The 15,055-nt window shown below is 39.2% G+C and overlaps 1 protein-coding gene across 3 annotated transcripts; it reads left to right on the forward strand.

The window, feature by feature from the left end:
- Positions 1-1,990: 1,990 nt before the first annotated feature.
- Tifa (TRAF interacting protein with forkhead associated domain) lies at positions 1,991-13,554 on the forward strand. Of its 3 annotated transcripts, none has more exons than XM_027935465.2 (2): positions 1,991-2,180; positions 8,263-13,554. In XM_027935465.2, the coding sequence occupies exon 2, from the start codon at positions 8,284-8,286 to the stop codon at positions 8,836-8,838; it is 555 nt and encodes a 184-aa protein (XP_027791266.2). In that variant the 5' UTR covers positions 1,991-2,180; positions 8,263-8,283; the 3' UTR covers positions 8,839-13,554. The 3 variants fall into 3 exon arrangements, with proteins under 3 accessions (XP_027791266.2, XP_027791265.2, XP_027791267.2); XM_027935464.2 differs by having other exon boundaries at positions 1,991-2,150; XM_027935466.2 differs by lacking the exon at positions 1,991-2,180 and adding an exon at positions 2,380-2,415.
- Positions 13,555-15,055: the final 1,501 nt, after the last annotated feature.

The raw sequence follows: 15,055 nt of genomic DNA on the forward strand, positions 1-15,055 counted from the left end.
AATTCGATTATAACACATAAATAATAGCTTATTTAAAGTATCATTGTGAGTCCTTTAGTAAATCAAATAGGTCAATCATCTTAAGAGAAACAGAACAATCTCTAGCATTTTGTACTTTTTTTTTTTAGCAATTGTTGCATTTTCTCTATCAGTTACTAATAACACCTACTTATTTGGTTCTTTGCAGTTTATAAAATATTATCACATCCTCTTTGATTTACCTTTCAGGATTATAAAGCAGGGGCTGGGGTTATGGCTCAGCTGTAGAGCGCTCACCTAGCACGTGTGAGGCCCTGGGTTCGATCCTCAGCACCACATAAAGATAAATAAATAAAACAAATGTAATGTTTCTAACTACAACTAAAAAAATACTAAAAAATTATGCAGCAGAAAGTCCAATTCTGATAACATTGTTTTATTTTATGTGTTTATTGGCCTAGTCAAGTTGCACTTCTTATCTACCACCTGCTCTAATTATTCTTCAACGGAAAGAGGATACACTGGCTGTCTTTATTCTTAACAAGAAATAATAAATGTTGATGATTAACAAAATTTCAGTTCTTACAGGAATCTACTTCACTGTAGATGCACCCCTCCCTTGGTCATAATCACGCTCCTGACTATCCCTATCTCAGTCAGAGAAGTTCAAAACTTCACTCCTCCCACACCGCCTCTCAGACCGGGAAGCATCAAGCATGCTTTCGTGTCACTTTATTGCCAGTGAAAATGACCCACAATCAAGCAGAGAATCCAGACGAGTGGCTTCCATTTGATGACTATGAGAATCAGTGCATCGTCTCGCAAAACGTTAAGTAGCTATGATGACCTCAGTCATGCTAAATTTGGCCTCCTTCCAGTATTCTCAATCCATTCTCTCCTTATACAGAATCTGGCTCCTGTCCCAATATTGACACCTATCCTCTTTAGCCCTTCTCCACGATTAGCTCATTCTGAACCTTTTTGGGGGCAGAGAAGCATTACCTTCTTCACTCTAAATTATGAAGAACTCTAAGGGGATGCTTCTCATTTCATCATGTACCAGCTTTTCCCTGCGGAATCCCAGCCCTTGGGTATTAAGCGAAGAGCCCCCTCATAAGGATGTGGCTGGAGAGGAAGGGCCTGTTTGCGTGGGTGTAAGGCGCAGACACAGAGGAGTAGGTTGGAATCCTCTGTGCTTTTTTTTTTTTTTTAGAAAAAAGTTTTCATTAGTACATTATGGTTCTACATTACTAGTGGGATTCATTTTGACACAATCACACATGCATGGAATATATTTTGCTCCATTTCAACCTCAGGGCTTCCTTTTTCCCTGTGCCTCCCTCCCTCCCTCCCCCTATTCCCCTTACTCTACAGATCGTCCTTCTATTGATTAATTAATCAATTAATTAATTTTTATGGTGGTAGGTTCGAACCCAGGGCTTCACACATGCTAAGCAAGCACTCTACCACTGAACTAAATTTTAACTGGGGCTTTCTAGGTATACATAAAGGTGGAATTCACTGTGATCTATTCATGGATACACACAGCATAATTTCGTCAATTTCCTGCCGCGGGTCCTCAGTTGCGAAGGAGACCTACTCTCCCTTGGGGATTGTGATCCTGCATTCCTAGCTTGCTTGTTATGCTTAGTCACCAAAAAGTGAGTTCTGTTCCCAGCCTGCTGTGACCCCAGGGCAACCCTCCTTTGTGGGGAGAAGTAGCCCTTAATGTTGAAGTGATCTAGTTCCCTTCTTTTCAAAACCGAGCTCTCAAGTCACATGCTCTCTGGCGTGGGCTGCTGGGGAAGGCGTGGTCCCCGCTGGCACCCAGCGCCTCCAACCGGGTCACGAGAACTCAGGCGGTAACGGGGGCGGGCTTCTCCAGGGAACGTCATTGGCGGAGGTGACCAAAAGAAGGAAGGGGCTGGCGAGGGGCTGGCGGAGTCTGAAACCTTCCCGCCTCCGCCAGGCTTTATAAGCACTCGCTGGTGGGAGGTTGGGCTGCCCGGGTTCCCTCGCACCCGCTGCCTGGCGTGTCGCGCTGTCCCGGCGCCTCGGCCTGTCGCGCACACCCACCCTCTGCGTCTCACATCTGGCCCCGGGGACAGCTATCCCAAGCCTCCCTCCCGCCGCAGCCGCTCGAGAAAGTTCACGGACCCCTGAGTCCCAAGGTACCTGCTGGTCAGCAGTCCAGGGGTGAGGTGGGGACTCTTGTTTATCCCTTAAAGATGTCAGCTTTGTCAAGGAAGTTTTCGGGTGTCGCATGAAGTCATCACCAGACGCGCCTGCTGGCTTGGTTTGAAGGCGGACACTTACAACACTAAGGAAAAATGATAGTCTGAGCCCAGCCTTGTAAAACATGGACACTTACAAAATGGGGAGTTTCTGGAAAGTTTTGGAGATGTGGGTTGCCTTCTTTGTACTTTCCTATATTTTGTAAGTTTTTTTTTTTTTTTTCCTAACCAGAAAGCAAAAAAAGTGTCATGTATAAGGGTGGCAGGAGCACGGAGCATCCTTGCCCGAGTCCCTTGCCCTTGCCCCCGCCCCGCGCTCTCGTTGGGGGGCGGGACCTTTCTGCGGGCACCCGAGGCTCCCCGGAGCGCGAGTTCCTCTGCCTGCCTGTTTCAGTTCGGTTCGTTAGGAAAGTATATCCGTTGCTTTCTGGGACTTTCCCCAGCTTCCAGAGCAGAAATCGGAATTTCCCAAATCCCCTGGAATCCTGAATTCACACTGTTCACAGCGGATGTCCGCAGCCTCGGACAAGTGTGGCCGCGCAGGTTCCAAGGGGACAGGCCAGTCCAGCGGCCTGGGAGGAAGAAGGCACAGTCCTGAGAACGCTGAGCTCTCTAAGGTTCTGCTCCTTCTGAGTCTGGTTTTCAGCACTCTTTTTGGAAGGTCTGTGAGCGCAGCACATATTGATTCTGCTGACAAGCTCTGCTAAACTGTAGGGTCCTCCCTGATGGCTTCAAAGGGGCGCTGCAGGGTGATGACCGCCGAGCGGGTTGGGCAGGAGGAAAACTGTCTAGCTTTGCTCCCAACTTTCTCTTCCCCTCCTATAAGCTTAGAGTGGGGTATTTGTCAGGGAGAAAAGACTTGGAAAATAATGGGAATTTCCTACTTTTAATCACATATTCTCTCCAGAATATCAGTGAGGAGTTGAGGCAGAGAGAGAAGAAGGCAAAAATTTTAGAGGGGTACATTTCCTAACATCATCCACAAGGAATTCCATTATTATGGTCAACTTTGTTTTGTTTTGTTTTTTGACCAAACTCTTAAAACTTGAGAAACTTTGTTGGCATGCATGACCACCCAGGGGTGCCAAACTTTCTGTTAAACTGCTTGGACACCTGGCTATTTCTAGCAAAAAAAAAAAAAGAAAAGAAACAAAGATAAATCTCTGAATATCTTTTTATTTATGACATTTGAAGGCCAAACATCCTTCTGCAATGCCAGGGTAGTATGTCACTTCACTGGTTTTGCAGGACCTTGGGGGTAGGGTGTGTATGGGAGGGGTCAGAGTTGGGAGATGGCCACAGCATTGTTTCATTCAAGGCCTGTGCACATATCCATTCTTCTTTTCTTTCAGAGGAGTCAGAAGCCTTCTCTTGAACTGCATATAACCCTCTTTCCCCCTCCTAAGACCTCCAGTTAAGTGTACACTTCCTGGTGTCCAGCTGGGGTCAGCTCTTCTTTTGACACTCAAGCATGCAACCCACATGCCCTGTTTTATTGTAGCTCTTTTGTTAAAACAGATAATACTCTTTGTCAGACATCATCAGTGTTCTTCAACTTTGTGATGTCAGATTTCATAGTTTGCCAATTAATGATGCTTTGCTAATCTCCAATTCCCATAAATTCCTTAAAATTCTAAGACTTCATGATTTTTGTAAAGAAAAAAATTGTTAATGTTTGAATAGTTTGTGGAATTTTTTGGGGGGGTGTGTACTGGGGATTGAACTTGGGGACACTCGACCACTGAGCCACATCCCCAGCCCTGTTTTGTTTTTTTATTTAGAGACAAGGTCTCACTGAGTTGCTTAGCACCTCACTTTTATGGAGGCTGGCTTTGAACTCATGATCCTCCTGCCTCAGCCTCCAGAGCAACTGGGATTACAGGCATGTGACACTTGGCTGGGCTGTGTTTGAATAGATCTTAATGCACTTAGTGTAAAATCCCCAAATTTCAAAGTATATGGTGAAAAGTAAGTCTCCTTGACCTGTTTCCCTCCTTAGAGATACCCATTCCACTGTTTTCACTATCTAAGCTCCATTGTCCTCTGTTCATTTGGTAGTCTCGCAGATTTCAAAAAGCTTTTTTGACCATCTGCACAGGAGATTTTTGTAAAAATCCACTAATCTAAAATTTATTATTTTAGTTATTTGTTAGTTTCTGCCTTTTCTGTTTTCCTTTTGACTACTTTGAAATGCCAGGGATCCAGGCCACTTTGTAACAAATATATTAGTTTCTGAGTTCCTTGAAATCAGAGACTATGGTCAGAGCAGCTTCAATCAGATTAGATCAGAGACCAGAGCAACTTTGGTGCTCCCCAAACAACCTGCCACAGTTGCTGGTGTATACTAGGTCCATGCTCATATTGTTTACACACAGGTTTCAGAATAACTGATATTGATGGTAAGCTGGTGCTTCAGAGCATATTCCTCCAACGAGGCAGTGCTAATAACCATATTTCCCTTCCCAAAACTAGAGTCTAGGTTGGTGGCTTGCTGGCTATAGAACACACATTCCTAAGTCCTCCTTCCTTTTAGATTAACTGCTATAGTTTGTGAAGGAACTGGTAACCAAGGAGGCAGAGCTTGTAATGGTAAGTGAGGGAGCATTAGAGTTTGAAACCTGCCCTTGACACTGCATTTGTGAATAGGCTAGTATTTAAATCCTTTGAGATTCACGTCCCTCATCTGTGAAGTGATGGATCATAGGGTTCTTTTGCACATTAGGAAGATGAAGTGGAGGCTTAGCACAGTGCTTGGCACATGTAAGACATATATAGTAAGTAAGAACCCTTGTTGTCAGTCCTTTCTTACCTTTGAAAGATAGGTAAATGCATTTGTCAGCTCAGGCTACTTTATGGTGCAGTAACAAATAACCCCAAAAATCTCAGAGAAGAAGGGTTGATTTTTTTTTGCTTATGTTCTTTATGTATCTGTCTCTAGCCCTTCCCTCCAGGACCCAGGTTGATCATTAACTTTTAGAAACTTCTGATGTAACAAAGGAAAGAGAGAAGATGCAAATATACAGTAGCTTTTAAAGCTTCTGCTTGGAGCCTGGCCTGGTGGTGCACACCTGTAATCCCAGGGACTCTGGAGGCTGAGGCAAGAGGATTGAACATTCGAGGCTAGCCTCAGCAATTTGGTGAGGCCCTAAGCAACTTAGTAAGATCCCATCTCAATAAAAAATTAAAAAGGCTGGGAGTGTAGATCAGAGGTTAAGCGCTTCTGGGTTCAATCCCCGGTACTCCCCTCCCCCAAATTCTTCTTGAACGTTAAATTTCCACTCATGTTTCCATTCATGTTGACATGGTTCTTAAGGGGTGAATCACCATTCTGAAGGAGTAGACCAGTCATCTTTCTAATGGATCAGAACTGGGAGGGGTAGGCCTGGGAGGAAGAGGTAGCAAATACTTGACAGTCTGTGTTGGAAGAAGTCACTACTGGGTGCTCATAGGTTCATCAAACCCTATAAGAATTGATTCACACTGACCTGCTTATAGACCTTGATTTACAAACCAGAATGCCTGTTTTTTCCCTTGGATAATATATCTGCCCTGGGTACAAGGTGTAAAAGCCTACATGGAGCAAACTTTTCTTGGTGGTGAATTTGCTCAAAAGACAGAATTAGAAGCTAATAGCTTATGTAGAAATCCAAAACCAAAAATTGGCTGTCTACAAAAAGTCTGTTTATATCCAGAATACAGAATGTTTAAATCCAGTTCTTTTTTTTTGAACTGTCCAAAGCCCAGGAATGAATAATGGCAGCTTATCCCAGACAGAGCTGGAGGTCATGGACAGATTCTTGCTCTTCTTTATTTACTGAATGTTAAGAGCAAATTCTTTGTTTTAAATTTTTTTCTTTAATTTTGATTTTTAAATATTGCAAGTGTAATACATGTTTATTGTGGAAAATTTTAAAACAAACAGGAAAACCTAGGAAGAAAGTAAAAATTACCCAGATAGCACAATAGCACATTTTTTCTTGTCAATTTCTAATTGCACCATCCCATGACTTATTATAATTATTCTCTCATGCTGTCTACTTCTTGAATAATGAGACTTTATTATCCTAATTAAAGCATCTTCAAATCACAGTGTAGGATGGATCAACCAGTTCTATTCATTGTGTGTTAATTCTTGCTGGCTTTGTTTTCATGATTATTTTTGTCACTCTTGGCCCAAGATTTTGAGGGTTTCCTCTCACTTTTTCTACTTATAACTGGACATTTCTTTTCTCTTTGGGTAGTCCAATATGATGTTACAATGTCTAAGAACTATGTGATGAATGAAACTGTAAAGATAAAGATGCATTTCCAAGTAAAAAATAGTAATCTTGCTCAGCTCTGCCACTTGTTGAATAATGAAGTGAATTAATTTTGGTTTTAGCAGCATAACATTGCAAAACAGAAGAAAAGATTCTATTTTAAAAGTAAATAGCAGGTGGGGGGCTGGGGTTGTGGCTCAGTGATAGAGTGCTCACCTAGCATGCACGAGGCATTGGGTTCGATCCTCAGTACCACATAAATGTAAAATAAAGATATTGTGTCCACCTAAAACTTAAGGATAAATATTTAAAAAGTAAATAGCAACAAACAGAAAGGGAATAAAGTATTCTTTTTTTTTCTTTTTCAGATCAGTATAGTTTTGATACCAACATCTAATGTAGATGGCAAACAAAAAATAATGAAATCTAAGCTAAAAATCAACCTCACTTAAGATTATTAGTGTCAAAACCCCAAACTAGTATAAGCAGAGGTCCAGCAATACAAGAAAGAAGCACACAAGAAAAGCAGGGGATGCTTAGCATATCTCTACACCTCATCACAACACAGATGAAAGGAACTCTATGGAGCTGTTAAGGAGTGAGCTATATTGAGATGGGTATAGGTGGAAAAAAAATCACCCATGTGCACTCTTAAGGAAACAATGCAAAGTCCAGAACTAAATCTACTATGTTTATATTTGTGAAAGACCTTAGGGAGAAACATGCACATGTGGCACATATGTGTGCATGCTCATGCTGGTGTGTGTGTGTGTGTGTGTGTGTGTGTATGCTTATGCTGTCAAGAACCAACTTTTTTAAGGTTAAAAGCAATCTTGATAGACTCTAGGAGAGAAAGACAAAGGGTTAGGGTGTGAAAAGAGATTTCTAAATTCTTGTTTTATCGTTTGAATTTTCATATCATATGCATGTAATTTTAAAACTAAACTAGTTTTGAAATGGCAGTTTCATGTTAAAATAATGTCATAAAAATTTTAGCAGTTAATTCTCTTCTCTGGTTATACTACTTTAAATACTCTGATTATCAAAAGTGAACATAGGGAAGTATAGTTGGGGGGCACCCGAGGGCTCGGGGCTATAAGGATGTGGTTAACAGCAGTTGGTTTGTTGCTTGTGGTTAATGACCAAAAAGCATCCAGTTGCTAAAAACCATGCACAGAAATAAACAACTCCAGTACCAGTGCAGACCATGATATTTAGAACTACCTTGTGGAGATTTATTTTAAGTGTGTAATGTCTAAATTTAAAATTAAAGAATATGATAACCATTGAAAGCATTTACTATTTTCAGTCATTTAACTATTGGAACTCTAAGTGAGGATATAAGGAACAATATTTCAATTATTTGTTTATAACAAATTTCTAATAAAGTGTAGGTTTTATGGGTACAGGGTCCTCTCAGGGTATTCAAACCAGAGATTTTTTTAATTCCCAATTTTCTTTTTAAAGTACAACTGTCATATTTTATCTTGGCTAAAGTTATTCTGTTTCAATGAGAATGGATCTGAAATTTCCATGTCACCATGTTGTCAATAATCATCACTTGCTGATGTCCAGATTATATGTATGGTCTTAGGGTCAAACTAGAAATGAAAAGTAGAGATAGCAAAAGGTAAGACACCAATTCCGATAGGACTTGGTGTAAGATTTCACACATGCATTAGCTAATTGAGAGGGTCCTGTGTATTATGATCTATAAAAAGTTTCCATCAGAATACTAGAATCAAAGTTCTCAGCGATATGAACTAACTCTGGTGGCTTAACTGTTGCAGGCTGATCTTCTGGTGCACATCATGTCCACTTTTGAAGATGCCGACACAGAAGAGACAGTAACTTGTCTCCACATGACTGTTTATCACCCTGGCCAGTTGCAAAGTGGAATATTTCAATCCATAACATTTTATGATAGAAAGAAATTCCCCTCCACCGAAGTGATAAAATTTGGACGGAATTCCAACATCTGTCATTATGTTTTTCAGGACAAACAGGCTTCACGAATTCAGTTTTCTCTGCAGCCATTTAAACAATTTAACAGCGCAGTTCTCTCTTTTGAAATTAAAAATATGAGCAGGAAGACCAGTCTGATTGTGGACAGCCAGGTGCTAGGCTACCTAAATAAAATGGACTTGCCCTACCGGTGCATGATCAGATTCGGTGAGTATCAGTTCCTGTTGGAGAAGGAAGATGGAGAGTCACTGGAATGGTTTGAGACACGATTTCTTTTTTCTCCAAGACCGCTTTTGCAGGAAAACTGGCCAGCACAGACACCCATACCTGAGAATGGCAGCTGTTCATCCTGTTCTACCCAAAGCCCTCTTCCTACAGAAATGGATGAAAATGAATTGTGAACTGAGGGTCTAAGAGGAGAAACATGAAGGACGAAGAACAGATTGGAGACATTCTGCTTATTAAAAGTTTATTAGTTTAGTACATCATAGTCATCTGTTAGGCTGCCAAGTTTGGGATTTGTTATTATCATCGTGTTGTTACTCATCGTCTTAGTCACCTGTTGCACTTCTGGATCTATGAAGAATTAAGTGTACATTTGTGAGGGTTAGTGTGTAAAAATATCCTTGTGATGAAATTGTGTTCTCAAAATAAGGTCATATATTTTCTTTTTCTTCTTGATATCGGTTGGGATTTGCTTTTGTAAGGAATTATATCTTGGTTTGGTCACATCATTTCACAGCTGCCATTAATTTTCAAGGTCAAAGCTCCAGGCAGGTTATTAACTGGTGTCTATAGCCTGTTAGTACTTGTAGAATCAGAGTACTGGAATGAGTTCTAGAGTTCTGTCTGCACGTCATTGTGGCTTAAATATAAGGAGAAACAATACCTTGATTTTTCTTTATGGAATTATATTCTGTTCCTAAGACAACAGTTCTCCTTAGTCTCCTTGTCTGTATTCATTATCTAAAACTAATATTTAAACACTTTTAAAAACCACTGTTTAGAATTACTTTCTTACCAAAGTTGAAGTTTGATTTTTATGTACTTTACATAACTTTTCAATTTCATTTTTTTTTTTTTTTTTTTTGGTACCAGAGATTGAACCCAGGGGCAGTTTATCACTGAGCCATATCCCTATCCCTTTTTATCATTTATTTTGAGACAGGGTCTCACTAAGGTGCTTAGGGCCTCCCTAAATTGCTGATGCTAGTTTTGAACTCGTGATCCTCCTGCCTCAACCTCCTGAGTCACAGGGATTACAAGTGTGCCACAGCCCAATTTAAATTTCAATTTTTAACAGCATTCATGGACATAATAAAAATCAAAGTTTAATTCCTTAACCATTTCTTTGAAACTTTTGAAAAAAGGGAAATAATTATTCTTAGGATGTTCTATATAAATAAATATATGTAAATATTTATAATAAATGCTTAAACATTTCTAAAAATTTAGCTTTAAATAAAGTTGTATTTATTTAAAACATTCACATTTCACTTCTTTTAGCTAAGTTAAAGTGAATGTTACCTAAATAAGAACCATTTGATTAATTAGATTCTAGCATTAAGAAGTGAAATTTCGGGGCTGGGATTGTGGCTCAGTGGTAAAGCACATGCCTTGCAATTGTGAGGCACTGGGTTAGATTCTCAGCACCACATATAAATAAATAAAATAAAGGTCCATTGACAACTAAAAAAAAAAAAGAAGAAGTGAAATTTCCAGGTTAATGAAATGTCCTGCTATAACAGGTCCAATTTTGAAAAAAATAAACATATTCCTGTAACAGCCTTTCTAAAATATTTTTAATAATATTTTAAACTTTCTGGCCTCCTTCCAATGATTGTTAGCCCAAGTACACCTTCTGTTGTTTCAGACCATCAGTTTCTCCTGGCTATAAAAGATGATGTCCAACACCTCGGCTCCTCCTCAGCCCTGGAACTATTGCTGTAGAGAGAACTATTTGTCCCTACTTAAAGTGGCCCAAATAACTTTCAGTTCCTGTGTCCTGTTTTGTTTTTTTTTTTTTTGCTTACTCCCTGTGGTAGGCAGAGTAATGGCTTGGCCCAAGATGTGCAGATGTCCATGTGCTAACCTCTGAAACTGTGAATGTGTTGTTATGTAGCAAATGGGAATTAAGGCTGCAGATGGAATTAGGTTTGCTCATCAGTTCACCTTAAAATAGAGAGATTGTCTTAGCTTATTCTGGACCTAATAATTACAGGGTCCTTACAAATAGGAGAGGCAGAGCAAGATGTCAGAGTGATGAAATGTGAGGACTTGATCTGCTGGTGCAGGATTTGAAGATGGAGGAAGGAGGCTGTGAGCCAACGAATGCAGGTAGTCTCTAGAAGCTAGAAATCATGCACTTGATATCTAGAAGTTGAAAAAGGCAGAGAAACCTCTAGAATGCAATGAAATCCTGTGGATACCTTGATTTTAGTCCAGTGAGATTTGTGTTTGACTTCTTACAGAACTTGAAGATGATAAATTTGTTGTGAACCATTAAATTGCAATAATTCGTTATAGCAGCAAATACTCTGACCTGAAGTTATTTATCTACTATCTCTTCTAATCACTAAGTTGCCTTTACTATATTATCTTTTTTAAAAGAAATTTTTTTTGGGGGGTACCGAGGATTGAACTTCAGAACACTGGGCCACTAAGCCACATCCCCAGCCCTATTTTGTATTTTATTTAGAGACAGGGTCTCACTGAGTTGCTTAGCGCCTTGCTCTTGCTGAGGCTGGCTTTGAACTCATGATCCTCCTGCCTCAGCCTTCCGAGCTGCTGGGATTACAGGCATGCACCACGGCGCCGGGCTTACTATTTTATCTTTTTCTGGGATTGTAACTTCCTTTCTGAGGTGGATTTACAAAGTAGGTCACCCAGGCTGTTAGAATTATTCATAGTGCAAATGATCTTATGGTACAAGCTGTCTCTAAGCAAAGTGTATACACTCTAATGTGTAGGTTATATAACATTCAGCCATTTTGAAAGAACTTTCTACTTGTTTCTTGTCTTTGAGGCTGATGGCTAAATGCTAAAATACAAAGTTTTAATATTAAGAAATTTCTGTATCATTGTTACTGAACCCAAAAATGTGTTAGGAGATACATCCAGAAAAAACCTTATGTTCATATAAACTAGTTAATGATTTTTCCTAATGTTTAACCTGCAAAAGATTTGTTTGATTTGAGAAATACAAGCTTCAATTAAAAAAAGTTTTTTTTCTTAATAGATTGGCAAAAGAGAGGGTTACTAAATAGTAATACTACTATTCTCAAAATAATAGAAACTTTCCATAGACCAATTCTTTTAGTAATAATGGAGTAATTGGTTAGTATTAAAATTGTTTTGATTACAAAGCATAAAATTTCTGCCAGAGCTACCTGAGCACAAATAGGGGTTGTTACAGGCAAGCTGAAGTACCTCACGGAACACATGGAAGGAAACCAGCAAACCTTAGTCAGGATTCAAATGCCTGCAGCTCTGCCCCACAACTAATATCAGCTCCATTCTCCTAATACATGGTGGCACAAGACCATGCATAACTCCAAGATTTACATGTTATTGATCATTCAAAGAGAAACTGATCTCCTTATTCCAGTTCCAGGGAAAAGTCAGCTTGTTACCCCTCCACAACCAACTCTCCTTAGGTAACATGGTCACATATAATAGCTGCTCTGGTCAGTGACCATGTGGGTAAAAAAAGCATTTTCTAAACAAAACCAAAAGTGCCACAGTGGACTAGGTGGGGACAAACAAAATATTGATATTCTGCAGCTGAACTGTGAAAATTTCAACATATACCTGAAAGACTCCTTTGTCCCTAGGAATTGAATTTTCTTGTGCCAAGTTGAGAGGTATGTTAACTTGTGCCAGTGCTATAGTAACTTCTGAGTCTGTAGTTTCACGACATGGTTGTGCCTTCCACTGGTGAAATCTCATGCCATATGATTCTATAACCATTTTCTAGAAAATTCTGTGTGTACTATATGATGTCTGGATTGACTTATAGAAGCCTAACTTTTAGGCTTATATGAATGATGGTATTCATTTCTATGAAGGTAAGATGGGATATGCAGTACTTTAAATTATTTATATCTGTAGAAAAATTAGCCATACTCCTACTAACAGGGGATAACTGTTAACATTTTTTTGTGTGTAAGTGGTAGCTGCTTTCATGTTACTTCAGGGCCCTTTTTGTCAGTCAACACTTGTTTAATTAATTCCTTGTATTAATTGTTTTGTGTTAAAATAACTGTGGCTACTATTTTATTGTGTGGACCATGATTGAAACCATCAGAGAGCTTAAATTTCAGGTGGTGACCAAGGATGAGAGCTATGTAAAGTGTGATTGGAATTTATTTGGCTTCTAATTGCTTTGAGTTGTTCTAAAACCAATCACTCATTATTCAACTATTCATTCTACATGAAAATATTTACTTCTACCTCTTAAGTGAGGAATTTAGGGTCAGGAGCTCTGAAGAAAATTGGACAACAGTGATTTCAGCTGTTTATGGTCTCACTACTTTGTTACTGATGGAAGGCCACAGGGATAGAGATGAACCAGTCTGGTACTGTTGACTGTCATTGTTGTTTAAAAGCCAAAAAGAAAACTTCTGACTGTCATGATAAGGTACAACAATGGAACTTCACTTTAGGTCAAAGTGTCTTTTTATGACAGTATCACTTTGGGTATCTTTAAACAATTTTTCAACACTCAGCTAAGCAAATAAAACTCAAACTTCCCAGACCCCTTAAAAAATAATACTGACCTAACTTCTACAGGATGAAGTTATAGTCTTGAGAGTGAGCTCTCAATCATACTGCCTCAGTTTATCTATTTCTCGTGTAACCTGACACTAGCTCAGGATCCTTTTCTGAAAAATAAGGATTAAAATAGTACTTCCCTCTAAGTGTCTCTGTTTAGATCAGTTGCGTACACTTATATGGTCCCTTATCAGTGTTCCACACAGCATGTTATTGTGAATAGCACTGAGCACAGTTAGCTCCTTATATTTACAGTCACATATAAAAGATTTCTGAACTACAGAGGATGTTAGTGTATATTCACTCATTTAAATAAATTGTAATAATAAAAATATTCATATTAATATTTTTCTACTTTAATTTTATTTTTACCTTTAATATTACCTAAGGATATAAGAATTAGATTCAGGAAATCCATTTCTTAGATAATTCTTGTGTGATCTCACCAATCAGATAATTAACTAGAGGGACCAAGAAAATAAATATAGGATACCATTAATATATTTGATATCACGTGTGTGTTTTTTTAAGATGGCTATGTTAAAAACTTATGACTAGGACATCTTTATATAGAGCAAAATGATAATTTGGGCCTCTACTAAAATAATATATCCAATTATTGGGCTAGGATTGTAGCTTAGGTTGTAGCTTACCTAGCACATGTAGGGCACTGGGTTCAATCCTCAGCACGACATAAAAATAAAGTTATCATGTCCATATACAACTAAAAACAAAATTTTAAAAAATATATCAAAATTATTATTATATTATCTTGAAAAAGAGCAGGAATAATTTCAAATTATATCATTTTAGACGTACCTAAAGTATTCCTGGTATCTTAAATAAAAACCTTAGATTACTCCATACCCGCTCCAACTACCCCATTTCTCTGCTGAGAGCAAAACTTTTCAAAAAATGGCGACACCGGCTGTTCTTCATTCTTTATCCCCTACCTCCTCCGTTTCTATCCCCTCACTTGTATAACAGATATGCATCAGTCTTCATGTTCCCAAACCCAACCCTAACTCACCCATCCTCTTCTTGGGGCATTTGATATTGGTGAACCCCATCTCCTGGCATGATACCACACTTGTATTCCTTCTGAATCTTCTTTAGGCTGTTTCTCCTTCTCTTTAAAGGTCAACTTTAGAGAAACTGGCCTTCTCTGCTTTTATGCTTCCCTGGGGCAAACTCAGATAATGGAACGACTTAAAATACCACTAACCTACTAATGACTCCCAAACTTCACTTAGACCTCCTTCCTTGAGCTATAGACCTACAACCATAGGATCTCCTTGAGCTATAGACATACACCCTAGGATCCTCATTCAAATGTCTCATAAGCAGCTCAAACTCAACTTTCAAACAGAACTCTTCATGTCCCCCACTTTCCCAAGCCTGTTTCTTCCATTACATTTACTGAGTCAAGTCAGAGCCAAGAAGTTAATGTGAGGGACAGTTACAACTGCTATGTTGGCTCTCACACTCCCACAGATTTGGCCTTTAGGGAGACTCTGAGCTCAAACAAATTTAGATAGTTTATTACTTGCACTGATAGCAAAAACAACAGCAGCACAGTCATCTCCCTGAATCCCTTGTCCTTAGAAATGTCCCTGAGATGACACTGAACCAAAGGAACGAGAAGACAGACTATATAAGTGTAGCTGAGGGTAGTTCTGTTATTGGGGAGCACTGTTAACTGTGGCCAAGCAGTTTACTAGCCTATTTCTGTACATAAGTAGGGGTGAGGTAGAGTCTCATTCTTCACTGGAACCATGGAATTGCATGAGGAATTTACTTCATGGCAGCCTTCTTCAAGAAAGGGAGGCAGGTGACAAATTGCCC

The sequence above is a fragment of the Marmota flaviventris genome, chromosome 7 (assembly GCF_047511675.1).
Source record: "Marmota flaviventris isolate mMarFla1 chromosome 7, mMarFla1.hap1, whole genome shotgun sequence".
In the NCBI taxonomy this organism is placed as follows: Eukaryota; Metazoa; Chordata; class Mammalia; order Rodentia; family Sciuridae; genus Marmota; species Marmota flaviventris.

Bases quoted from the DNA above. Each gene is read 5' to 3' on its own strand.
- Tifa (XM_027935465.2), top strand. From the start codon at position 8,284: ATGTCCACTTTTGAAGATGCCGACACAGAAGAGACAGTAACTTGTCTC.